Genomic DNA, 27,033 nt, shown 5'->3' with positions numbered 1-27,033 from the left:
TGTAGCTTTTACTATCTTTCAATATTTGAGCAATCAATGTGGTTAACTTAACAAATTGCGGCTTTTTTTGGCCAATCAAAAAAGCGTGCCTTTTTTTGTACTAAGGACATATTTCAAGTGCAACATACCATTTTTAAGGAAGACCTTATTATACAGCTTTAGAACTATGCCAATAAAAGCATAAACATTTAAAAAACAATGTTCAAAAAATTATTTTCGAGAGGACAGAAATCCTACGACACTGTAATGTCAGCAGAAGAGCAGGGGGGTGGATCTTCTGCCCACCGCTTTCACCATCTGATGACCGACTCCCAAGTCCTGGGGACTGAGTCATTTAAATAATTGGGACAGATGCCCACACCCATAGAGGCACTACAAAGGCGCCTGCCACACTGGCCCATCAGAAAGGAGGAGCATGAAGCCCAAAGACATAGGCCCAAAAGTTGCTGTGGCAGGCCAATGAAGTTAGACTTGCTCTTGCCCGTTTAACCTCCATGATATTTTGCGCAAGTTTCTGGAAGTGCGAGATGCAAACAGGGCATCTGGGATCTGAGTGAACAGGGAAAGTAACTGTGTATCTCCTTAACTGATTAGATTGAAGGATTGTCAAATGAACAGTGCAAGGGCTGATCAAGGGAGTATAAGTTAGAGTGGATGAATTCAATGTCAAATCAGGTACGGAAAGAGAAATAAAGAGACGGAAAGAAAGATTGGATTAAGAGAGAGAGAAAAAAGAGACAAAGATAAAGTAAAAAAAAAATTTAATTAAAAAAATTCTTAAACAACAATTAAAACCTGAAGGAATGAGACTCCACACTTGTAATCTTCTTCTTCTTAGGCAGTCCCTCGGAACCGAGGATGACTTGCTTCCACATTAAAAATGAGTTCGCAGGTGACTGATGAGTCCAATGCGGGACCTACAGTCTCTGTCACAGGTGGGGCAGACGGTGGTTGAAGGGGCGGGTGGGTAGGGTGCTTGGGTTGACGTGCGCTCCTTGCGCTGCCTGCACTTGGCTTCCGTTTGCTCCCGGCGAAGAGACTCGAGGTGTTCGGCGCCTTCCCGGATGCTTCTCCTCCACTTTGTGTGGTCTTGGGCCAGGGATTCCCAGGTGTCGGTGGGGATGTTACACTTTTTCAAGGAGGCTTTGAGGGTGTCCTTGAAGCATTTCCTCTGCCCACCTGGGGCTCTCTTGCCGTGCCGGAGCTCCGAATAAAGCGCTTGTTTTGGGAGTCTCGTATCGGGCATGCGGACAATGTGACCCGTCCATCGGACCTGATTGAGCGTGGTCAGAGCTTCGGTGCTGGGGATGTTGGCCTGAGCAAGAACACTGACGTTGGTGCACCTATCCTGCCAATGGATTTGCAGGATCTTGCGGAGGCAGCGTTGGTGGTACCTCTCCAGTGTTTTGAGGTGCCTGCTGTACATGGTCCATGTCTCTGAGGCATACAGCAGGGCAGGTATCACTGCTGCCCTGTAGACCATGAGCTTAGTGCCGGGTTTGAGGTCCTGGTCTTCAAACACTCTCTTCCTCAGGCGACTGAAGGCTGCACTGGCACACTGAAGGCGGTGTTGGACTTCGTCGTCGACATCTGCCCTTGTTGACAGTAGGCTCCCGAGGTATGGAAAGTGGTCCACGTTGTCCAAGGTCTTGTCGTGGATTTTGATAATCGGGGGGCAGCACTGTGTGGCGGGGGCAGGTTGGTAGAGGACCTTTGTCTTACGGATGTTTAGTGTAAGGCCCATGCTCTCGTATGCTTCAATGAAGGTGTTTACGATGGTTTGGAGTTCGACCTCCGAGTGAGCACAGACGCAAGCATCGTCTGCATACTGTAATTCGATGACAGAGGATGGGACGACCTTGGATCTGGACTGTAGGCGACGGAGGTTGAACAGTTTCCCGTTTGTTCTGTAAATTAGCTCCACTCCAGTGGGGAGCTTACTGAGGGTGAGGTGGAGTATTGCAGCAAGGAAGATTGAGAAGAGCGTTGGTGCAATGACACAGCCTTGCTTGACCCCGGTTCGTACATGAATTGGGTCTGTGGTGGAACTGTTGGTCAGGATCACGGCTTGCACGTTGTCGTGAAGCAGGCGGTGGATAGTGACAAACTTTTGAGGGCAGCCGAATTTGAGACACTTGTAATAGTTAATTTTCAGTGTCAGAGAGGTTGACTGGCAGTAATTAACACTTACCATGCCATTAAAAGGGTACTTAGACTTGAAATGACTTGATTTAACTTTCTCTGACGAGTTTACTTCCTATCTACCGTGCAAGCACAGGAACTTCATGTCGCTCAATGCATTTAAGTGAGGAGTCAGAAGCGGGATTCCCTTTTTGCGAAGCTAACAGCAGAGTGGCATATCTCCGGCAGCAATGTTTTGATTTCTGTGTTTAACCGTGCATCTGCCTTCGCCTGAAGTTGCAGGGCATAAATAGCAGCAAGCGCTATTAGCGTCTCTGTTATTTTGACAGCAATTTTTGAGCCATTGATAATTTGTTTTCCTGGCTCCAAGTGAACACAGGGCCATTAGTTAAGGTAATCAATTGCGTTTAGGTATCAATTATCATTGCACTGTGGGGCCGACAGCTGCAATTATCAGGGTAGCCCAGGGACGCATCCCTGCAACATGCCCCCAAAAGGCTGTAAGTGGGGTGGGCACTTGAGACTAATTTTGTATAATGTTGTCTGATGTGCCTCAATGAATCCGAGACTCGACGTTAACAGAGCAAAGCAAGGCTTTTATTAACTCAGAAAGTAATACACATTGGAGAAGTGTCTCTCATCCAGAGATCTGCTGTACTGCTGTGAGACACGCTGGGGCTTGCTTAAGTAGGGGCCAAGTATGGGCGGAGCCCTACACACAATACAATACAGGTAAGGAAATGAAACTGAAACTAAACTAAACACAGGGAATACAGTGCCTGATGAATGGCATATTTCATCACATTGTCAATGGATCTGGCATCCACCCTAAATATGTTCCCCATGACTGATAGTGTGCCATAATTATGCTCCTACTATTTGTGTAATTTCTGGGCTCAGTTTTGCCATTCTTTGAAACACCTAGGGCTAGACTAGTGCTTCTACTCCCAAGAGGTCTTATGGCAGCCAGCTCCCAGACCTCACCAATGCTTCCTGTGTCCAGCTTCTGCAAAGCCCGAGTTATTGCTCAGGGTGGACTGTCCTCTTCCTCCATTGGAATACACAACATCCTCCATGTCATCTTCCAGCTAGCTTTTCAATTGTTCACAATGCACAAAACTGTGAACTAGCTGGGTACTTGAATTTGCACTTAACAACATTGTTATTATTGATGTACAAATAGGATCAATGATGGATTGGAGACAGCTGGATGAAAACACTTTTACTCACGAGCTGACAAGTTCCTGTGTTTCTTATCTCTGTCACAATCTGGGATAAAAACTTGCTCCAAGCTAGTTGTAGCATGAGTTTCTGGATATAATAGCTATATAAATCCAAATAGCCTTTCTCGGCAGAAACATTATTTCATAATTTCATTACTTGTTTCACTAGAAAATGCTGGAAACTGAATATTACCGCGAGTCTATAACCACACATAGTTCTTTATGAAATATTGCTAATGTACTACAGTCTAAAACTTAGTGCTCTGTTATATTATACTTTGCTGACAGCATCTGGTCAGTGTGAGGCAGCTATTAATAAGACAAATCAGGTACTCTGGTGCATCTGGACAGCATTGGACTACAAGTCAGAATGAGATATACTGACACTGCACAGATCATTGGTGGGGTTATTTCTGGAGTCTGCATTGGCGTTTTGAAACATTCTACCTTAAAAAGGATATAAGTACGTTAGAAAAGGTTTAGAGTGCCCAGAATGATTCCATAACTTAGGGGGACTACGTTATGAAGAAAGGCTCACTGGAGAAATGAAGGCCGAGGGGAGACCAGTCTATAGATCAGATGGAAATAAACAATCTTGGGGGAACAATGAACATAGAATTAGAGGAAATAACAACAGAAAATGCTGGAAAAACTCAGCAGGTCAGGCAACATCCGTGGAGAGAAATTTGAGTTGACGTTTCGGGTTTGACCCTTCTTCAAAACTGGAGAGAAAAGGAACTAGATCGAAGGCAGGGCTGCGATCGGACAAAAGAATAAAAGAACCAAAAGAAGTAAAAGAGATTAGAAGCTAGACGAGATGGTAATAGGCTGGGATTAGGTGTAAAGTGTACTGGCAGGGCAAAAGATAGCTGCCAGGTGTGAGAGAGAAACAAAAGGAAAGGGGGGGGGAGGAAAGGAGTGGAAAAATATAAGTAAAAATGAAATAGGGGCCGAGGTTATGATCTGAAATTGTTGAACTCGATATTGAGACCGGAAGGCTGCAGAGTGCCTAGTTTTGAAGAAGGGTCAAACCCGAAACGTCAACTCAAATTTCTCTCCACGGATGTTGCCTGACCTGCTGAGTTTTTCCAGCATTTTCTGTTGTTATTTCGGATTTCCAACATCTGCAGTATTTTGCTATCGTAATAGAATTAGAGGACACAGGTATAATATTCATAAACCTCAAGTAAGATTGGAGATTAGAATAGACGTTTCCTCTACAGGATAAACTCCCAGAGAAGGTCAAGTGGCACCTTTAAAATGGAACTGGATCATTGAGAAGCAAGATTGAGGGTTCTAGAGAAGATTAACAGCATGATTATTTTTTCAAGGGAGGCCAGTGAAGGAAACTAGTATACCTTGAAGTAAGTTCATGATAGAATAATCATACATGGGCTCTGGGTTGAACTGACTTAATGGTCTGAATAGTCTCTTTACACTATGGATTTTTAAAAATGTTTTCATATAAATACTAGATCTTAATGAACAGTTACAAGAAATGCAAATCCACATTTATAGATTTATAGATTTTATAAAAATAGGAGCAGGAGTAGGCCACACGGCCCCTCGAGTCTGCTCCGCAATCCATTAAGATCATGGCTGACCTTCGACCTCAACTCCACTTTCCTGCCCGATCCTCATATCCCTTGATTCCCCTAGAGTCCAAAAATCTAGCAATCTCAGCCTTGAATATACTCAACGACTGAGCATCCACAGCCCTCTGGGGTAGAGAATTCCAAAGAGTCACAACCCTCCGAGTGAAGAAATTTCTCCTTATCTCAGTCTTAAATGGCCGTCCCCTTATCCCGAGACTGTGTCCCCTAGTTCTAGACTCTCCAGCCTATCGGGGAATTTTGCCAGGTTATGTTAATGCCTACATGATTCTACCCAAACAGACAAAGAGGTTTGAATATTCATCTGTCAGCGTCAAAAATTACTTCCCAACAAATAAAGTTGCTCTTTGTAGTACCAGAACCACCATAGCATACTGTTATAATAAGATTTAGCTCATACTATAAGCTCCATTATCACTTGGTGCATTCAACTGACAAGTTTACTATGTATGTAATATTTGTATGGCATGATTGATCATTAAAACTATAATCTCCCTTTTATTGCTTTGCCCAACCCAACAGCTTTAAAAAGGTCACCTGATTCTATTTATTTGTGTGATATTATGCCTGTTACCAGTATCGATTATAGATACATCCTTCCACTAAAGTGCTATGCATCTGACCCATTTGCCTTGGTGTCTTGGCTTCAGTTATAAACACAAGATACTGATGGTGGAATAGAAGAAATTCTAGTGTTCACAAATAAATGGAATTTGAATCACTTTGGGCTACAAATTCAAATGAATAGTAATATGTATCTTAGTTATTATTCAGAGATTGGGAATGTCTGTGTAATAATTATTTGGCACCTTTTTTTTTGGAATGTTTGCTGTATTTTCTCCCTAGTTGACGTGATCTCCCTGAGCCACAAACCACATGAGGGTAGGGGGTAGACAGTTGGCCTGCTCACAAACCTTCTCCAATCCTCTTCTGAAACAACTACAGCAAGCAAACCATTATTCTGGCCCAGGGATGACACTCCTTCACCTATCTCCTTCCCTGTGGAGGCTTGAACCTACCATGGTGCCATTTGTTGGTGTTTTAATACCCTTCACCATCCAAACCATGGACAGCTCATTTCTAAGCTTTGCATAAATAGCCTCTTAGCTTTATTAAAGCTATTGGATTCAATAATGATTTTCCTTTGGATCAATGTTGAACATTTTGACCTGCTCCAGTTACACATATACTGTCTATAATATTCTTAGGAGTTGATTGATATCTTTATTACTTCAGTAATATTTTATGAAGATGGAGGTGCCGCATGTCAGCTCTCAGGTGATTAGGCCAGACTTTGGCTCCAAGATTGGAAAAATAATAATACTATACATCAGTACCTTGATTATTGGATTGGAATGATAAATAAGTCCCATATCCAGTAATTTATTTATTAAAAAGCAACAGTAAATTATTTTTAGTATCAATGTTGAGATGATGTTTGATTTTAACAAGTAAATGACTGTGAATGTTATTACTGAAGACAGCACATAGTTACAGCCAGCTGGCTGCAAACAGAAACCATATTCCACAGTAGCTCTTTCTTTGTTCTACATAGGTAGCTTGTACATCATCTGGTGCAATATCAACCATTTGATCATACCTGGCAATAGTCTCTCATTTCTATTGGTTCCTAATGGTTTTAAACTCAATTAAAGATATGCTGGTGAGAAGGCCTGCACCAGCCTGCACCAAGTTGACATTGCTGCCATTTTTATTTTCAATTATTTTTCCCCGCTTCCATTACCCCCCCACCCCCCGCCCCACACTGGTGTACACTTCCACAGGCACCAGGAACCCTTATCTGCCTTGCTCAAGTAGCCACCCTTTACGTGTGGGTCTTGACAATGAGTATCAGCAGGCTATTCGACTGTAGTGTAGCATCACAATCGAGCCCGAGCCTGATCCTGTACTCAGCTGACATTTTACAGACAAGTACATTCCAGGAGTTATCGCTGAGTAGCGATTAGACCTTTTGGGTGATTTAACTCTTCCTGAGGCTAGGGATGATGAGGCTATGTCAACTGTGGCTCAGTTGGTAGCACCCTCGCCTCTGAGGCGGAAGGTTGTGGGTTCAAGTCCCACTCTTGGAGACTTAAGCACAAAAATCTAGGCTGACACTCCAGTACAGTGCTGAGGGAGTGCTGCTCTGTCGGAGGTGCTGTCTTTCAGATGAGACGTTAAACCAAGGCCCTCTCTGCCCTCTCAGGTGGGCGTAAAAGATCCTATGGCACTATTTTGAAGAAGAGTAGGGGAGTTATCCCCAGTGTCCTACCAATATTTATCCCTCAATCAACATCTAAAACAGATTATCTGGTCATTATCACATTGCTGTTTGTGGGAGCTTGCTGTGTGCAAATTGGCTGCCATGTTTCCCACATTACAACAGTGACTACACTCCAAAAAGTACTTCATTGGCTTTAAATATACGCTTTGGGACGTCCGATGGTTGTGAAAGGTGCTATATAAATGCAAGTCTGTCTTCTTTTTTAAATTATTAAATTAAAAAAAAAATTAAATTGGAGAAGGGGAAGTGCAACGAGACCTGGGTGTCCTTGTGCACCAGTCGCTGAAGGGAAGCATGTAGGTGCAGCAGGCAGTTAAGAAGGCAAATGGTATGTTGGCCTTCGTAGCGAGAGGGTTTGAGTACAGGAACAAGTATGTCTTGCTGCAGTTGTACAGGGCCTTGGTGAGACCACATCTTGAGTATTGTGTGCAGTTTTGGTTGCCTTATCTGAGGAAGGATGTTTTTGCCATGGAGGGAGTGCAGCGAAGATTCACCAGGCTGATACCTGGGATGGCAGGAATGACATATGAGGAGAGATTGGGTCGATTGGGCTTGTACTCGCTGGAGTTTAGAAGAATGAGAGGGGATCTCATTGAAACTTATAAAATTCTAAAAGGACTAGACAGACTAGATACGGGAAGGATGTTCCCGATGGTCGGGGAGTCCAGAATCAGGGGTCACAGTCTAAGGATAAGTAAGGATATTTAGGACAGAGATGAGGAGGAATTTCTTCACCCAGAGAGTTTTGAACCTGTGGAATTCTCTACCACAGAAGGCCGTAGAGGCCAATTCATTAAATATATTCAAGAAAGAGTTGGATATATTTCTTAAGGCTAAAGGGATCAAGGGATATGGAGAGAAGGCAGGAACAGGGTACTGAATTTGGATGATCAGCCATGATCTCATTGAATGGCGGAGCAGGCTCGAGGGGCCGAATGGCCTACTCCTGCTCCTATCTTCTATGTTTCTATGTAGTTCCTGGACTGCCACCCTGATAAAATAAACTAACTCCTCATAAGGAATGAACCCGGAACTTTCCTGGTCCAAATGGCTCAGTACCAGACAGAGTAGTGTATTTATTCACAGAGCCAACACAGAGCTAAGGCCTCTATTTTAATAAAAATAAAATATACAATATCACGATTGGGTAACAAAACAGCTGATCCTGAATTTTCTGAAACAATACATGCTGATGAATATCACGATTTAAGTATCAAATCTGGTAAAGATTCACTTTAGTCCAAAACTAAAAGATTTGGTTAGTACGAAAGGTCAGTCGCAGAGTAGGAATTAAACATTTTGCAGTAAACAAAGTAATACAAAATTAAATATCGTAAATCTTTAACATATTACGTGCTCATGTTTCTGAGACAGATTTGATAGCTTAGGCAACACTCTCAAACACTGATTTTCTTATTTTAATTTTAAAAAGGTAAAGTAAAATGATTATGCATTTGCAAAAGAAGAACAAGAAAGCATTACAAATTTATCAGGCTATTGTTTGCCAGTGCATTATAGAACACGTTCTTATTTAGGGAATGGTAAAAAGCTTATAGCCAGTCATCTGCAGCCTTTTACCTTGGGCAGTGTAGACCAGCTCACTGTAAATAGCTGGTGGAATCACAGGTGAAGGCAACCCTCGTAAGTAATGCTTCAGTGCATCAGCAATGGTGTGGATGTCATATTGATCGATATCAACAGCTGCCATATCTGCAACATAATGAAGGAGGTTAGAGACCAGAGTGACTTTATTAGCATAATTCATCAGCTTTCTTACTGCATGTATGTTGTCAACAGCACAGTCTTGTCAACTGCTTTTGTTATGATTGCCCAAATCAGGGTAAAATTACATTTAATTTGCTCATCCCCCAAGTTATAGTGTAGTCATGATTTAACGCACCAGGACTGCCAGGTACTTGAATCCGCCAGCCCCACTTCCTGTCAGGTCACCTCAGAGCCTTTAAAAGAAATGATTTAACTTGCTTGCTCATAACAAGTGGCTTTGCTTTTGGTTCATAATGGAAGAGTTTTTGGTTCCTTCAGCTATTCTCCCACCTAAAGAAAATACATGAGGGAGCTCAGAAACGCAACTACTTGAACACTTCTTATCAGACAGCTGGAGATTCATATCCAATGGTTATTTAATACTTGGCCTTGCTTGCTTTGTTTCTGCAGTTCTTGACCAGGGCACTAGTTGGAGCACCACAAGATAATGAAAGCAAAAAAGTTTCCTCCAGGCAGGAGTGAAAAAATTAATCTGTAACCTACGACTCCACTCTAATTGGAATTCTAGCTATTCATGGAGTGGCACAGATAGTAGTCTGATGGCATCTCCAAAAAACCTAACCATTTGCTGAGTAAGGGGAGAATGGGTGATTAGTGAGTTGGAAGAGGAGAAGGGGAAGAGAACAAAATGACACGGGGGAGATATTTTTTGAGGTGAAAAAGTCAAACTGACAAAAATGGAATGCATGGAAAGCGATGTGTCACACATTGACCATCCCTAGTGGCGGGATAATGAGGGATAAGGTTACTAGCAAGATGCCAAGAGAACATTCCAGGGAATGGCATTTGCTGTAGTGCGCTAGCAAAACAACTTCTTTCATATATTGGGTATGCAATAGTGCATCATCAGAAACATTTTAGTCTTACCCAATAAGTTCACTGGAGTCATTATCATTGCAAGGGCTCTGTTCTGGGACAAGGGCTCCAACAATATTAATTTAAAATTCATCCTTAAAACTGCTACTGTGAGAATATTGACATTTCTTAGTTATCAGCTTTGCTATCAGAAGTGGCTTTTCTGGGTTATGTTCACTGCTCTGTGTATAGAATAGTTTGCCACCTACACTATTCATTATGAAGTAAATCAACATAATCTACAAGATCATTTAAATTGAAATGAGATTGCATCTCTTTTACTAACGTTATTCGAATAACTTGTAAAATTATTAAAACTCTAATTTAATCACCACACCTGAGATGAATTATTAATTCTAAATGTTTTCCTTTGCTACCTGTTCATTGAGGTGAATAACAACAGTGTTGTGGAATGGAATATTGTCTGATGTTCTGCATGAACCACCTTCACTCTGGGCGAGGTATGTCATATGGTGGACAGAGGCAGAATTCTCCCTGTGTTACCTCGACAATTAACTTCAACCTCAACATCAAGACTATGGTCCCTTCCCTCCTTGCTACAGCATAATTAGGGCTCCATTCAAAAGCCCTGTGCCGATCTATAAAAATGTGGTTTTCCACAAGTGGCCGTGGTTACAGGTGGGATTTTTGGCAGACAAACTGTAGCAAAGTTTAACAGCCACTCGACTTCAAAGGAATCATTTTATTTGAACAACTTTGAGAGATTTCTGAGATACGATAATGTGCTTATATAAATGAAAGTCTTTCTTTCAAAGCATATTTTTTAAGATCAGCAATAGCTTAGTGAATAAGAGCTTTAGTGCCAATTAGCATGGAAGGGCAGTTATGCCCCGTAGCCTCATGTTCAGTGAACGTTGGGCGCACTGTTAATATGCCAAAGTGCACAGTGTAAAGACATCATATATTAGAAAAACAGAAAAACAACAAAAGTCATTCAAATTGGGCACTGTTATGAATAATAACATGAAGATTGGTGCAATGTTGATATCCTATCACAAGGTATTTAGTTAATCCAGGGTGCCACTGGAACACTTTGGGCTAGAAATTCAGTGCCTTAGTGCCTCCCATTAGCGCCTCCAGGGAGCAATAACGGGGCGCTAAGGACTTACTGCCCGGGCGTGGCAATGCTACCACCACCCACGAAATTCACCTGGTGGTTTGCGGTGGCAGTAACCCCATGCGCCATGATCGCCTGCGCCCGGAGATTGTGACGTCATCTGGCTGCGCATCGCCCCGGTAGCGGCCCGACCCAAAATTCATTTCCGCCCCCTGCAGTGCATTGGGCTGATCGGGCCGGCTCATGGCTGCTGTCAGGGACCAGGTAAGTTTTGCCCTTGCAGAGCCTGCAGCGATGGCCCTTCCCTTTAAGGGAGGGAAGGAGCCTTCCAACGCGGCAGCGCTGCATGGCCCAGTGTGCAGCGCTGCAGAACTCACTGCTCTGCCTGCTGCCTGTTGCGCTCCAGGATGGAAGTGGAATGCTTGATTTAGCGCTCCACTTCCTTCCTGCAGCACAAAACCGAATTTTTTTAAAGTTGAGAAACATTAGCGTCTGGCACTAACTTTCTCAACTTTGAAAAGTTCGTGCCCCAAATGAGTAATACCCAATTTCTCCCCCTGGGTCCTGACTGAGGTTCTGTCGTGGGAACACCTGGGTAAGGAAGTCTCTGTCCCTGACACCACCCCCTGCCTGTCATTTGCCTTGTTAAGAGGGAAAGTAACCGTCTCTTCCTGTTTCTTTGAGGGTTCCACCAGTCTCCTGCCAAAGTTACGGCGGGAAAACAGTAGAACTTACGTGGAATTTCGGGGCCACGATCTTGGCTATTAGCTTTTCAAATCCAAGGGCAGAATATCATGTGAGTCAGATCCCTCAGAAACCTGAGCTAGATTCAGACTTAGTCACGGTCATCATAGCATTACTTATGACATCGAGAAAATTGAACTTGTCGGCCTTGTCCTTGTCAGAGATAAGTTGCAATGTATAGAATTATCAAAAATCAGATCTGCACTACAGCCAGTTTCTGCAATTCAATCTGTTCCTAAACATACAAGCTAAATCCTTTAAGCATTGACAGTTCCCTTCAGCGCAGATCTACAAAACTGATAGCCTGGTACATTACAATAATGAATTAGCACTGTGAGGACAGCGGTATAGTTTTTGCATCAAAACTAGAAAAGAACAGCTGATCCTAGTCAAGCAAGACTGGAGCATTTTCCTCCACATCCCTTAATACCTCACTCTATCAGCTCATGACTCAACTCTTGCTGTTTCTGCCTCCCTCCACCCCCCAATGACAGTTCATATCCCATCTGGTATTGCATGCTGTTGTCAATGCTTTCTTTTCCCATTTCCCATCCAACCCTCTATGCCTGCCCCATGAATAAAACAAATCCAAGGAATAACTAGTTTTGACACACAAAGACATGAAATAGTGACTCTATGTAACATGTTTAGACAGTTTTTCAATACATTGGGGGTGACTTTAACTTTGTGTGATCGTGTAAAATGGGTGATGCCGATTTGCCAGTCCATTTTACATCAAAGGCTGCCAATTCGCTATCAAGTATTCCCTATGGGAATCCAGGTAATTGGCACTGAATGCGAATTGCTGAGGTCAATTTCCTTGTAAATTTCAGGCTGAAAGGTCAGAAGAACCAAGAATAAAATGTACGACTTTCTTTTTGAAAAGATTGCTTTGTGTCTGTAACGAAGTGTGATACATGAAGTATGATACACACGTGCTAAACACGAGACGTGTGTATACTAGCAGGTGACTGTGGTGTTGTTTGAGTTGAAGCAGAGCTTCAAAGCTGCTTTATAATGACTGCAGTGTTGTACCATGTGATTCACAATATAATATCCTGCTGCTAAGGTGGAGTAGTGTTTAAGCTAGCCTGTTCCTTTAAGGGTAGAAAGGAAGTAAACATGTGTTTTTAAAAAATAACAACAGAGAATGCTGGAAACACTCAGCGGGTCAGGCAGCATCGAGGAGAGAAAAACGGAGTCAACGGGGTCGATTTTCGGGGAGCCGTCAGGCGGGGTTTCAGGCGTGTAGGGGGGGGAAAATCCCTATTTCGGGGGTCCCGACACCATCCCGCCCAAAACCCCGCTCCACGCAACTTTCAGAGGCAGCGGGTACCCGCCCTGCACTGGGACCCGCTGACCCCAGGCGGGAAGGGATTAGTGCCAATTAACTGCCTGTTAATAGGTAGTTAACAGGCAGTTTTTAGCCTAATACCAATTTTGAGGGGTTTTGTGTGGGATTCCCGACGGCTCCAAACCACGCCAGGTTAGAGCAGGCAAGCCGTTGGGTTGAAGGAGTTGGAGGGGTCGCGATGTCGGCGCTCAGGTGAGTGAAGGGTGCATGACTGCAAAGGTAAGTGTGTTTGGTGTGTCTAAAGTGTGTAAAGAACTTTTACTTACCTGTACTTACCTTCACAGCCTTTCTTCCTGTAGCCGTCGGGAGCGCATCACTCAGCCGGCACTTAAAGCTGAACGGCTGCAATCTGTGAAAAGTGACAGCCTTCAGCTTTTAGTGCCGGTGTGAGTTCTAACTGAGTCTGTGCAGAAGGACTCATGTCAGAACTCAGACTGTCAGTGTTTCACCGCTTCAACCAGCTGTGAAACACTGATATTTCATCTGTCAAGAACTCTTGACAGATGAAATTGCAGTCTGTGACGCCACCTGTTGCTGGGTAGCCCTTAATTGGCCTGCTGAGCCCGCTGGGCGGGCTCAACAAGGTCAATCAAGGGAAAATCGCGCGGATTGGCTGGACGTCGATGTAGGCGGGTCTAAAACCCGAAAGTTGTAGTCCCGCCTTCTTCCTGACAGCTTCGGGAAAATCGTCCCCAACGTTTCGAGTCGGGGACCCTTCACCAGAACTAGAAAAGGTTGGGGCAGTGTGTTTTTTGAAAGCTGTAGTAAAAGGAATACTGTAAAGAAGCTTCACAAAAATTAAGCTTGTGACTGTAACTTGTGGATTACAAAGAAAACCATGTACCACAGGCAAGTTTCAACATGGTTTTTTACATGAAAGAACCAACAGACGCCAGGGTAAGACTCATAAATAAACCCAGAGTATTTCTAGAAGGACATTTAGCATGCACACACTTAAGGAACGTTGAGGAAAAGCAAACTAGCAAAACAAAGAACTATTTTTGTGCCCTTGTAAGTTCCACACTAAAACTGTAAATATTCTACTGCAAACACGAAGGCATGTCAGCAGTAGACACGGGGTACATGCCACCTCCTGTCCAGTGTACCCCAGAAACACACACCTGTTGTGGGAGGGTGGGGATGAGGAAGAGTGGGTGAAATGCTGCTGCAAAGTGAGGGGGTGGCGAGCATCTCTGACCTTGGGGGGAGCGCACGGTTGTTGATGGAGTTCAGCAGCGTCACTTAAAAAAACAGGGTATTCTCTGAATGTGGGCAATGTCACTGAGGATTCACTAGTATATTGTAAAAATAATGGATATGTAAGAGTGATTTCAAAGCTATAATCTCATCTGAGGATTCAGTTATAAACCATTTGAGATTTGCTCTTGTGGTTTATAATGTATCTGAACCTCTCACTGAGATTCTTGCCTTGTAATTATTCCCAAATATCCATCTTACTCCCTAATATATGAGTGTTATACTTCTGTAACATGGAGTGCATTATTTTTCAGTAAAACTTGACTGAACACATCTCTGAAACCTTGGCTAACTGATGCAAAAGCGAGGCAGATATTCATTTGAATACACTCAAAATCGTTTAAAAAAATTATTTCATGGGATGTGGGCATCAATGGCAAGGCCGACATTTATTGCCCACCCCAATTGCCTTTGAAAAAGTGGTGGCGAGCCGCCTTCTTGAACCGTTGCAGTCCGTGTGGTGAAGATACTCCCACAGTGCTGTTAGGGAGGGAGTTCTAGAATTTTGACCCAGCGACAATGAAGGAACGCCGGTATATTTCCAAGTCAGGATGGTGTATGACTTGGAGCAGAACTTGGAGGTGACGGTGTTTCCTTGCGCCTGCTGCCCTTGTCCTTCTCGGTGGAAGAAGTCGCGGGTTTGGGAGTTGCTGTCGAAGAAGCCTTGGTGAGTTGCTGCCGTGCATCTTGTAGATGGTACACACTGCAGCCACAGTGCGCCGGTGGTGGAGGGAGTGAATGTTTAAGGTGGTGGATGGGGTGCCAATCAAGCAGGCTGCTTTGTCCTGGATGGTGTTGTGCTTCTTGAATGTTTTTGGAGCTGCATTCATCCAGGCAAGTGGAGAGTATTCCATCACATTCCTTACTTGTGCCTTGTAGATGGTGGAAAGACATAGTAAAATGTCCCAAGGTGCTTCACAGGAGTATTAAAAGACAAAAAATTTGACACTGAGCCACATAAGGAGAAATTAGGGCAGGTGACCAAAAGCTTGGTCAAAGAGGTAGGTTTTAAGGAGCGCCTTAAAGGTGGAAAGAGAGTTAGTGAGGGGGAGAGCTTTAGGCAGAGAATTCCAGAGCTTAGGGCCTAGGCAGAAGAAGGCACAGCCACCAATGGTTGAGCGATTATATGTCAAGGGGAGGTGGCTAGACTCTCTCTTGTTGGAGATGGTCATTACCTAGCACTTTAGTGGCACGAATGTTACTTGCCACTTATCAGCCCAAGCCTGAATGTTGTCCAGGTCTTGCTGCTTGTAGGCACGGACTTCTTCATTATCTGAGGAGTTGTGAATGGAACTGAACACTGTGCAAACATCCCCACTTCTGAACTTCTGATGGAGGGAAGGTCATTGATGAAGCAACTGAAGATGGTTGGGCCTAGGGCACTGCCCTGAGGAACTCCTGCAGCGATGTCCTGGTGCTGAGATGATTGGCCTCCAACAGCCACAACAACTGTCTTGCTTTGTGCTAGGTATGACTCCAGCCAGTGAAGAGTTTTCCCCCTGATTCCCATTGACTTCAATTTTACTGGGGATCCTTGATGCCACACTCGGTCAAATGCTGCCTTGATGTCAAGGGCATCACTCTCACCTCACCTCGAGAACTCAGTTCTTTTGTCCATGTTTGGACCAGGGCTGTAATGAAGTCTAGAGCTGAGTGGTCCTGGTGGAACGCAAACTGAGCATTGGTAAGTGCCGCTTGATAGCACTGTCGACAACACCTTCCATCACTTTGCTGATGATTGAGAGTAGGCTGATGGGGCAGTAATTGGCCAATTGGATTTGTCCTGCTTTATGTGGACAATAATAATCAATAATACAATAATAGTCAATCAGGTGCAAAATGTTCCATTGTGCATCCAAATACAACAGGGAAAACAGTGCCTCAAGGAACTGCCCACGCACTATTGATTTTTGATTTGGTTTAGAATTTTACTACCTTCCCTACAAAAAATCTGCAATGCTATTAAAACATTCACAAAATGCATGTAATGAAAATCTGTAAAATGTTTAGGAATGATGGGTTAGACACTGATTGTAAAAGTCCAATGTTAAATGCGTTTGTGCAGGACTAATCCAGGTCCTGGTGGCACAAAAAAATTGCTAAACTGGGGAAGAGCTCATTTCAGTGATTTAAGAAGGGACCTAGCACAGGTAGATTGGAAAAGGCGATTCCAGGGTAAAGCAGTAATGGAGCAATGGAGAGCATTCAGGGAAGAGATAGTTCAGGTACAAACTGGGCATATTCCTTTGAAGGGAAATGGTAGAGCATACAAAGCTAATGTGCCCTGGACGACAAAGGAAATAAAAGTTAAATTAAAACAGAAAAAGGAGGCTTATGACAAATGTCAGGAGCAAGATTCAGTTACTAACCAGGAAGATTATGGAAAGTGCAGGAGGGAATTGAAAAAGTTAACACGGGAGGCAAAGAGAGGTTACAAGAAAAGATTAGCAGGCAACATTAAATTGAACTCTAAAACTTTTTATAAACATATAGGCCTAGAAATTCACTAGCCTTAGCGCCGCTTTTGAGGCGCTAGAGGGACTAGCGCCAGAGTTATGGCCAGTTGAAAAATTCCCTGGGGCCCTAAAGCGGCGTTGCACCGGTAGCGCTGCGCCGGCACCGATGACGTCATCGGTGTGCGCAGCGTCCCGGTTGCCATGCCGACGGGCCCCAGCGCCGAAATTCAGTTGCGGCCGCCTCGCCCGTGGCAGCCGCAACTAAGACTCTGGCAACAGAGTCCAACATGTGTTTGTGCCAGCGCATTAAAGGCCCCGCGGCGGCCGGCCGCTTTCCCGCCGGCCGCCTGCCCGCAGCTCCCTCCCCGGACTTCTCCCCCCCCCCCCCCCGGAACAGATGCAAGCCCGGCACTTGTCCGAGGTGCCGGGCTCATTTTTAAACAGATTTGCGCGGGCCGCGGCCGGGTGCAGGCAGCTCCTCCTTAACGGAAGGAGGAGGCCTGCACTTCCCCAGCCTGCCGCACCGCATCGGGTGCCGCAGCGCTGGAATTGCGGCGCTAAACGGCAGTTAGCGCCCTTTTCCAGGCGCTAAGACCCTTCAGTAGCGCCGGCAGCCGTTTGGGCGCGGCGCTACTGAATTTTTGGCGCGCGCAGGGGGACTTAGCGCCGGCACTAACTTCCGGCGCTAAAGCCCTGGCTAAGCCAAAACCCAATTTCTAGGCCATAAAGTGTAAGCGGTTTGCGAGGGAAAGAGTTGGGCCTATTAAGGACCCAAAGGGAAATCTTCACGTGGAGGCAGAGGATATGGCAAAAGTATTAAATGAGTGCTTTGCATCTGTCTTCACAAAGGAAGCGGATGATGTGAAGGTAACACTAAAAGAGGAGAGGGAAGTTATGGACAGGATAATAATAGATAGAGAAGATGTATTAAAAAGATTAGCATTACTGAAAGTTGGTAAGTCACGTGGTCCAGATGGAATGCATCCTAGCTTGCTGAAAGAAGCAAAGGTAGAAATAACAGAGGCATTGGTCACAATCTTTCAATCCTCATTGGATACAAGAGTAGTGATGGAGGACTGAAGGTTTGCTAATGTTATACCACTATTCAAGAAAGGGGAGAGGGATAAACCAGGAAACTACAGGCCAGTCAGCCTAACCTCGATGGTGGGGAAGTTATTGGAAACCGTTATCAGGAACAAAATAAACTTTCACTTGGAAAGGCATAGGTTAATCAAGGAGCACCAGTATAGATTTGTTAAAGGTAAATCGTGTCTAATAAATGTTATTGAATTCTTTGATGAAGTAACAGAGAAGGTTGATCATGGTAGTGCAGTAGATGTTGTATATGTGGACTTTCGAAAGGCATTCGACAAAGTGTCACACTGGAGGCATATTAAGAAGATGGATGCCCATGGACTTAGGGGGAAAGTGGCGGTATGGATACATAATTGGCCCAGTGATGGGAAGCAAAGGGTGGTGCTGGATTGTGATATCCGAGTGGTAAGGTCAGAAACTGAGATAAGCCAGACTTCAGGAACCAAAACTCAACTGTTTAATTATACATATGTAGCAGAGAAACATCTCTTACTACTGCAGGCAAGCACTTCCAATTCTTACTGTGCGATCACCAAGATGGAGGATGAACCTCTGAGTCATACCCACAATTCCACATTACCTTAATAACTGGAGTAACAGGATATTACCTTAACACTGGTAAATGTGATCCCTTAATATTTGTCTCCATCTGGTGGATAACTTAAGCATTACATCCCAGATTACTATATGGATGGATGTTTTTCAGACCTGGAGGTGGTTTGGAGTGGTGTTCCCCAAGGGTCAGTTTTGAGTCCATTACTCTTTTCAATTTTTATAAACAACCTAGACTCAGGTGGGGAGCAGCACTATAAAGTTTGCAGATTATACGAAACTTGGCAAAGTAGTAGATCATGATGAGGATAGTTATAGGCTTCAGGCTGACATAGACAGGCTGGTAAAATGGGCAGAATGGCAGATGGTGTTCATTGCAGAGAAATGTGAAGTGATGCACTTTGGGAGGACTAATATAGAAAGACAGAATACTATAAAGGGCACATTTTTGAAAAGTGTAGATGAGCAGAGAGACCTTGGTGTTCATATACACAAATCCTTAAAGGGGCAGGGCAAGTTGATAAGGTGGTTAAAAAGCATATGGGTTATTTGGGTTTATAAACAGAGGCATAGAATATAAAAGCAAAGAGAACATGCTAGAACTTTATAAATCTCTGGTTAGGCCTCAGCTGGAGTATTGTGGACAATTCTGGGCACCACACTTCAGGAAAGATGTAAAGGCCTTAGAAAGGGTACAGAGGAGGTTTACCAGGATGTCACCAGGGATGAGGGACTTCAGTGATGAGAAGAGATTGGAAAAGTTAAGACTGTTCTCCTTGGAAAAGAGAAAGTTAAGAAGTGACCTAATAGAGGTTTTCAAGATGATGAGAGGTTTTGATGGAGTAAATGGGGAAAAAATATTCCCTCTGGCGAGTGGGTCAATAACTAGAGGTCATAGATTCAAAATCATTGGCAAAAATTCTAGAGGGGAGATGAGGAGAATTTATTTCACTCAGAGAGTTGTCGAGATCTGGAACGCTCCACCTGAAAAGGTGGTGGAAGCTGATTCCATAAATAATTTTAAAACAGGGTAAGACAGGCACTTGAGGATAAGCAAGTTACAGGGTTACGGACAGAAAGCGGGGATGTGGGACTAAGCATGACTGCTCTTTCAAAGAGTCAGCACCGGCACAACGGGCCGAATGTCCTCCTTCTGTGCTGTAAGTTTCTAGGAATCTATTCTATTCTAAAACTGCCCCTAATTTGGCACCAATTGACACTAAACTGGCAATCCCATGAGGGCGTGTGATACTAGGAAATGGAAACATTTTATATTGATGCAATAAGGGGTGCTTTTATGAGGCTTAGGGCAGGGTAGAGTAAAGGAAGCATTATTCTGCCTCTAACCATGCTTTGCCCGATTTGGGATTGCTTAATGCAGACACGCAGGGCCTGAAATGGAAACCAACTTAGTTGCAGAAATACAAATTGCCACATTGGCGAATGAGCTTTTATTTTAAGAGCAAATTATAAAAAGAAAACATTTTATGTGTTTAGATGGCTTTAAGTTCAAGCTAAAGCCTACTTTGAGCTGAACTAAAACTTTAAATTGGGGCCATTTGCTGAGCCACACACATAAACCTACAGTTCAGAAATGAACCTTGTGTGTAAAACTCGCCCAATCCAAGTCAAAGCTTCCTTTGCTTTTAATTTGCCTCTCTTTTTTAATGTATTTTGTTTTCTTCAGTGTTGAACTCCTTCCACCATTTTCCATACTTCTACCAATGACACTCAAATGATCAGCAACAAAGTGAATGAGTGACCTGCGCTCACGTGCTCTCGAATTTTCCCTCCATCTCCATGGGAAATGTTCTCACTATTACTCTGTACCTGCTGTCCTCCACCTCCTCCCCCTCTCCAGTAGTACAGCTGAGATTGGGAATATTTGGAATATCCTGGGTGCATCTATCTCATGTGACTGTGATTCAGTGCCACTCTCAAAGTCATTTTGACTAATTTCAGTTTTCAAATAATTCGTGTAGATTTTTGTCTTTGCAGAAAAAATTCAGACAAGACCCCCCCGCACCCCGCATCCCCCCCCCCCCCCGCCACCCCTGCCCCATTTGAAAGTTAGGATGACAAACCACAGCCTCAGTGCAGATGGTGTCTTGTTATTTTTCAAGTACAGCACAAGCAAAACTGTCACCATTTGAAACATATATTATTAAACACACTCTTATTTTGTTTAAATTACTGTTTTTTACATTAAACCTTTGTTGACAGATTGGGCCTGTTTAATATTATTTTCCAGACTCTTTTGTAGGTTTTCTCCGGATTGTGTTCCAGATCTCAGTGTAACCGTGTGCTGAGATTGCAGAATGGAAGACGGCACGGGGAGCCTGGACAAAGTCAATGATGAATTTATGAATGAGTAACTTTAAGCATTTTCTCAGATCTAATGCCTGGCCTTTGCTTCTACTTAATTTGTGTACTTATGCGGATTTGAATCCGTAAGAGTATTCTGCTCTCTCCCCTATAAAAAAAACAGCGTTTGGAAAAGTTTTTGATTTAAGGGGAATGTTCCAGGAGAAGTGAGCTGGTAGAGCGCAAGCTGGTTCCCCCAATGTGATGTGCTTCGGAGGGGTATTAAGTGGCTTTGTGCTAATAGTGACTATGCAGTGAGTTGGCCATTTTAGCCATGTCCCATAAATAAGAAGTGTTAGTGTAACCAGTTGCTTCACTATAGCCCGGTTGAGAATAGTGTGCGGTTCAGGGAGACATTGAAGGACGTTTTTTAAAAGGAATGTTATTGGATGACATAAGAGCATATAGAGCCCTTCAGTGCAATTGCAAATCCTTGTAAGATTTTTGATAACGATCTTTGGCCTTTTGACTTCATGCCAGCAAAATCCTTCCACAGAAAGGTCATAAGAGTCTATTATTCAGCTGCACCTTTTTAAAGTCAGCAGAATCTCCACACATCTCTTTTATTGGATGTTAATGGCAGATACAGTGATAAATAAAGTATAATGAGCAGCTGATCACTACAGCACATTGGCACCCAGAGTCCTGGCAGTTTATTAAACAATTCATCAGTCTACGATCAATGTAATTAACAGTCTCTGAACAGATGGAAAAATGAGCAACTACATCAGTGTCACAGCTTTACTTGCTGTACAGTGCAATAAGAGAAAAGGTTGATTACTTCTAAGAATATACGTGAGCCCTTTAGCTGTCAAGGCCTTCTGTCTGCCTCAAAGATTGTCAGTAAGGAACTAGAGGTTGCAATAGGTTGCTATGTAATTATGTAGCAGTAAGCATATTTGTGTACCGTGTTGCTGTGGAATAAAGGGCATAACAGTTGTCCGGAATACAGCAATTACTCCTTCTGAGGAACAAACTAGCTTTAGTTTGCTGCTTAAAGGAGCAACATCAATTCCTCAAAGGGGGAGATAAATTATGAATAAGTATCCTCACTGACAGATATCAGCTAATACATAGATGGAACTTGGGGGGGGGGATGGGAACATGTAGCCACAACCAATAACTTTAAGAGGCTAGCAGCTTTAACATCAGTAGGATCGATCCAACGATAGATCCTTGCTCACTGGAATGGACACACTGAAAGGGATCCCCCAGACATTAGACTAAGCCTCAATTATTTGGTCTCTTACTGGGTATCACTCTCAAAAATGTTAAAAATATACACAGCTCCATTTGCTTAAACCAGTTTACAATTTGCCTCATTCTTCATTTTAAATTTCACTCCTAACGTTTCCTTAATATTGACAACTCCTTCAACACTCCAAACAATTTAGCAGTATGAATGTGGATAGCAAAATCATTTTTCATTTCTGTTTTTATAAAACTCTAACTTTCTTGCATACCTCAGTGGGTAAAAGTCTTCCCTGGCCTGTTTGATGAGGGAAAAAGGAGCTAATGTCACAGCCGCATTTAAATTTGAGTATCCACAAAGCCTAAACCAGACAACACAAAGAGGATGGGTGTATCTAAATCACTCTCACACCAGCAGGAATCAGAATTATGTCTATCTGACTAATTCTCTGTCCCCAGACTGCAAGGACAAACATTCTGGGCCATAGTGCTAGGATTCTGATGCCTTTCACTGGACTAGGCTTGACTGCACGTGCCCCTTCCCCTCCCCATCATGGCAAAATACTGATTGTGTACGGATAAAGATTTTGCCCCTTTATGCATCCACAACACAAGAGAACTCAAAAACGCCACATGTGTGCAGGAGAACGAATCATCGCTCCGGCCATGCAGCTGTTTTAAAGGGACAGGCATATTCAAGCCCAAAATGGGTCAAACAATGATAATTGCCAAATTTGCCCTGACTGGCATTATTCAGGTCACTTTGGATTCTCATTTTAGTGTCCTTTTACAATCAATCCTTTCAAATACTAGCTTGAAGTTGTACTCAGCCTCAAGGATAATCCTTGCAGTATCATTGACAATTCTTACAGGATTACTTCCATTGCCAGACTATATATGACAACAGGTCTTTTGTGTTCATAAGTGCTATACAAAGGGAAGATAGGATGTGGTTTCATGCCCACAATATCCTACACACAGAGTTCCAATTCCAGCTCGACCAGAGCAAGACGCTGCCAAATGGCTTCTCTATTCCAAAAACAGGAACAGGCAGGTGAATAAACCCAAAGTTCTTTTCCACACCCCTTAGCTGCATTGGCAGAGGCCTGTGAGTAGGTCCTCTGCCCGTTGTCACATTTGGAAGATTTTGTGTGGCAATGGAAAAAGAGAAAGATATAACTAAACAATTGGGGAAATGTAATTTTCTGTAACAATTTTATTTTTGTTGTTGCTCCTGCCTCGACTTGACTGCTGAAACCATGCCTTTGTCAGCTCTAGGCTCAATTTCTCCAGTGTTCTCAACGGCCCCCAATCTCGGCCATACACAAACTTCAACTCATATGGAGCTCTGCGGCCCACGTTCTGTTGCGTACAAAGTCCACACACCTAACACCCCATCTTCCATGAGCTCCGCAGGCTCCCTGTCCCTCAGTGAATCAACTTTAAGATCCTCGCAATTGTCTTCAAATCCTTTTGCTGTTTTTCTAGCATAAATGGGGAAGTAGGCATAGGAAAATCGCCCCCACCGCAGAGTTTATGGAGTAAATGTTCCGAGTGCACATGGGCAGTGAGCCACCTCACCTGCCGCCAGTACATGTTAGAAAATCACAGGTGTGCTGCCCGTGAGTTTCTGATATGTACTGGCGGCAGCGAGCTTGCACACCACCAGTGCATATTTGCAAAATTTAGGTTTATATTTCTTCACAAAGAACAGCTATTCTTCTCGAATAATTTGAGACTAGACCAGTCAATGAGGGGGAAGCAGCATCTAAAAGCTGAAGATTCAACAAAAGCCATAGTGAATAGACCTACAAATGATCATCAGTGATGATACAGCAACTAACATTTTAAACTGGGGTAATTTAAGCACATGTACAACAGCCAACTTACACACCTTCCTGTGCACACAGACAGACACACATACCTGCTGTAGCTAATTATAATCTCATTTCTCCCATAGCTACCTTTCTTGATATAAATTCTAATCTCGGCTCTGGTGAGCCCAGGAGTTCCCTCGAAGGTGAAAATGATCTCACATTTCACAGAAAAATCTTTTGTCGGTACCTGTTCTTTTCATTATGACATTCTCCGCTGATAGAGAAGCTGCTTTATTTACACAGGTTGTATATCCATGGACTGAATAGGATGTTTTTTTTAAAGTTTGCTCAAAACCTTAATAATTCATATAATCTACTGCTAAATAAAAACGTCAACTTAAAGGGCAATGCGATCTTAAATGGGCTGAGCCCAGTCTTTTGACATAACAAGTTGGGTACATGGGACTAGGAGTACTGCTTGTGTGAAGGATAAACACCAACATGGGCTGAACGGCCTGTTTCTGGGCTGTAATTTATATGTAATTCCATGTGATCAGTAGAGGGTTAAGAACATTACTCTTTCAGGTATCAGTACAATTCTGAAATCGTTCAAGATTTGCTAATAATTTTGCAGTGAGTGCCCCAAACCTTGTAGGATTTTTTTTTGCCTCTCTTTACCCAGTACTCTGTTTTTACAAACATAAAAAAATCATGGAAAATTAATTTCTCATTTCTATAGACTCTCATCTTCCACACTGCTTCAGTGTCAGCCAGTGCTGCACTGTACTTCAGATCTGAAAAATAATTTATTAAAGCTCCTTAGAAGGGGTTTCAAACTCATTACAATTACGTATTTTGTCCAGCTCGCATTTAATAATTTAGCCAGACTGAATAGAATATTATTTTACCACTCCATTCATCTGTGACAAAATTGCTGCTGGGTAGCAGTGAGCTGAAGCTTCAAAGGTATGGCACCACAGGGTGGCCCGCCACAGCCGCTGTGGTCCGGCACAGCCGCTGGGGTCCTCTACAGCTGTGCGGTGCTGCTCAGTGGAGACACCCGACCTCCCCACCTTAGGGAAGGAAAATTAGAGGGAATCAAGCTGCTCTTGGAATCCTCTCAGTGGCCAGCTCCACAACAGCATAATCAGAAGCCTTCGTCCTGTCCATCTAGCCTCTCTGCCACAAGGGGATTTATGGCTCAGGGAGAGCAGAAAGAAGAGGAAAACCAGCAAACACGTAACACACTATTGATTAAAAAAAAATTCATGTTTAAAATGGATGCCATCTTGCTTCCAAAAGCATTCTCACAAAGAATTATTAGTTCATTAGTTGCCTGAACTACTGATGCACAACAGAAAATCAATAATCCCAAAATAAATAGATAAAAATGCTATTTGAGAATTTTTCAGAAATGGCCTCGATTTCCCTCCATGATCCCACCCAAAATCAGGTGGGATTGTGGTGGAAACGGTGTTAAAATGGGGCAGTGAGGACGACCGCCACCTCCCCAGCTTGGATATCCCTCTTCCCGTCCCGGTCAGGATCACCACGACTGGCCACCTCTTCCCTGCCTTCCGCCTGCATATACTGGCAGAGAGGTGAGGCTCGGCTTCCCGGTGGATTTTCCATCCATCTGCCCTTCTTACCGCCAGTCTCAGGAAGCACTAGGTGAAGCCTGGAGCTCATCCCTGGAATAGTGGCCGTAAAGCCCACTAGTGCGAGAATGGAGCGAGAGCGTGCCTCATAATGGTCTCCTATCGCTCCAATTCAACACCAGACAACTACCGTAGCCTCAGTCTCAGTAGAGGCTTACAAAAAAAAATTGAGCTACCCGCTTCTTTGGGGTCTGTATGGCTCCTTTCAGTGCCCTCTCTCCTCTTCAGGTGCTGCAGCGACCGTTCCACTGCTGCACCACCTGGGCTACTGCTAGGCTCCCACTTGCTAATGGCCAGCAAATAAAATTATCCCAGCCTCTGTCTACCCGCATTTCATTCCGATTACTAAGAAGTGACGATTTTTTTTAATCCATCTGTGCAAATACACAAGAAATTGGCTTTTTCATTTAAAAAAAGTGAAATTTCTCTCAACTGCCAATGACATGAAATTTGCCTGCAGCTTCTGTATCATTACTGAGAACATGAAACAAGAAAGATATAAACAAAAATGTTCAATGTATATAATGTCCAACAAGTATCTAAATAATACATAAATTATACAGGAGACAAGGGACTGATTTGAAGGCTGTAATCTAATCTCAAGCTTCAGATGATGGATATAAACCACTCAGGCTTCACTTCTGTAGTTTATGATCTCATCTGAAGCTTGCTATTAGATTACACCAAGAATAAATGATGTCCTGGGGGAGGGGGTGGGGTTCCAAATGTTGTTGTATACCTTGAGAGTACTGGTAGCTGTATTATTCTTTAAATATGTATCCAATTAGGCTCCAAGGTCCCAATTTCAGGAAACCAATATTTGATTCAATGGGTGAAAAGGGAGAAAAGGATGGTATAGCAATGATGGTCTTCCCCAAGATGCTTTTGAACAATATGGGAAGATATGATAAAGAATTCATTGAATATGGTAGACATCTGGTAAAGAATACAAACAATCCACTAATTTTTGTTTGTATATATTAGTACTTATAGGCTCTTCTGTGTTATCTAAACAGACTGTAAACCACCCATTGGATATTTCACTTATGTCTTGATTGAATTTTTCTTAAGCGTGATAATGCTGAATATGTTACTGTTTTATACATATTGTTGCAAACTAATTTGGGGGGGTTTGTATCTATGGGCGCAATCTTACCAGCCCTGGGGAGGCGGGTATGGAGGTGGGACTGCCGGGAAAATGGCAGAATTTGGGGGCGGGTGCCCAACCCACCTCCATGCCATCTTGCCAGGAGGCAGGTAGCCGACCCACGCCGGGTCCCGTCTCCTTGGAGGCAGGAAGGGGATTACAGCCACTTAACTGCCTGTTAACAGGTAGTTAACAGGCAGATAAGAGGATTATTCCCATTTTGCCCACACAACTGCGAGCTTCCTGAAGGCTCCGAACCCCGCCAGGGTCACCGAGGGTCACTGGGTCTGCGGGGGTCAGAAGGGGTGCAAAAGTGCGCTGTGAAGGTAAGTGATGGGTGCAAATGTGGAGAGGTGAGTATGTGAGGTAAGTGGAAAGTGTTAGAAAAAGTTTACTTACCTTTGTTTCTTCCTGCAGG

At 43.5% G+C, this 27,033-nt stretch overlaps 1 protein-coding gene across 4 annotated transcripts in view; it reads right to left on the bottom strand.

Annotated features, from left to right (window-relative positions):
- pik3r3b (phosphoinositide-3-kinase, regulatory subunit 3b (gamma)) overlaps positions 1 to 27,033 on the bottom strand; it is a 735,099-nt gene that overhangs the window by 329,992 nt on the left and 378,074 nt on the right. For all 4 annotated transcript variants that reach the window (XM_085983009.1, XM_085983010.1, XM_085983011.1 and 1 more), the window contains one exon: positions 8,841 to 8,972. In XM_085983009.1, the coding sequence (XP_085839135.1) occupies positions 8,841 to 8,972 (132 nt within the window). The remainder of the gene's footprint in view (positions 1 to 8,840; positions 8,973 to 27,033) is intronic.

This window comes from Somniosus microcephalus, chromosome 3 (genome assembly GCF_052327205.1).
Source record: "Somniosus microcephalus isolate GS21.2 chromosome 3, FLI_Smic_1.0, whole genome shotgun sequence".
NCBI lineage: Eukaryota > Metazoa > Chordata > Chondrichthyes > Squaliformes > Somniosidae > Somniosus > Somniosus microcephalus.
Note: the sequence above shows the minus strand (reverse complement) of the source record. Positions and strands in the feature narration are given on the sequence as shown.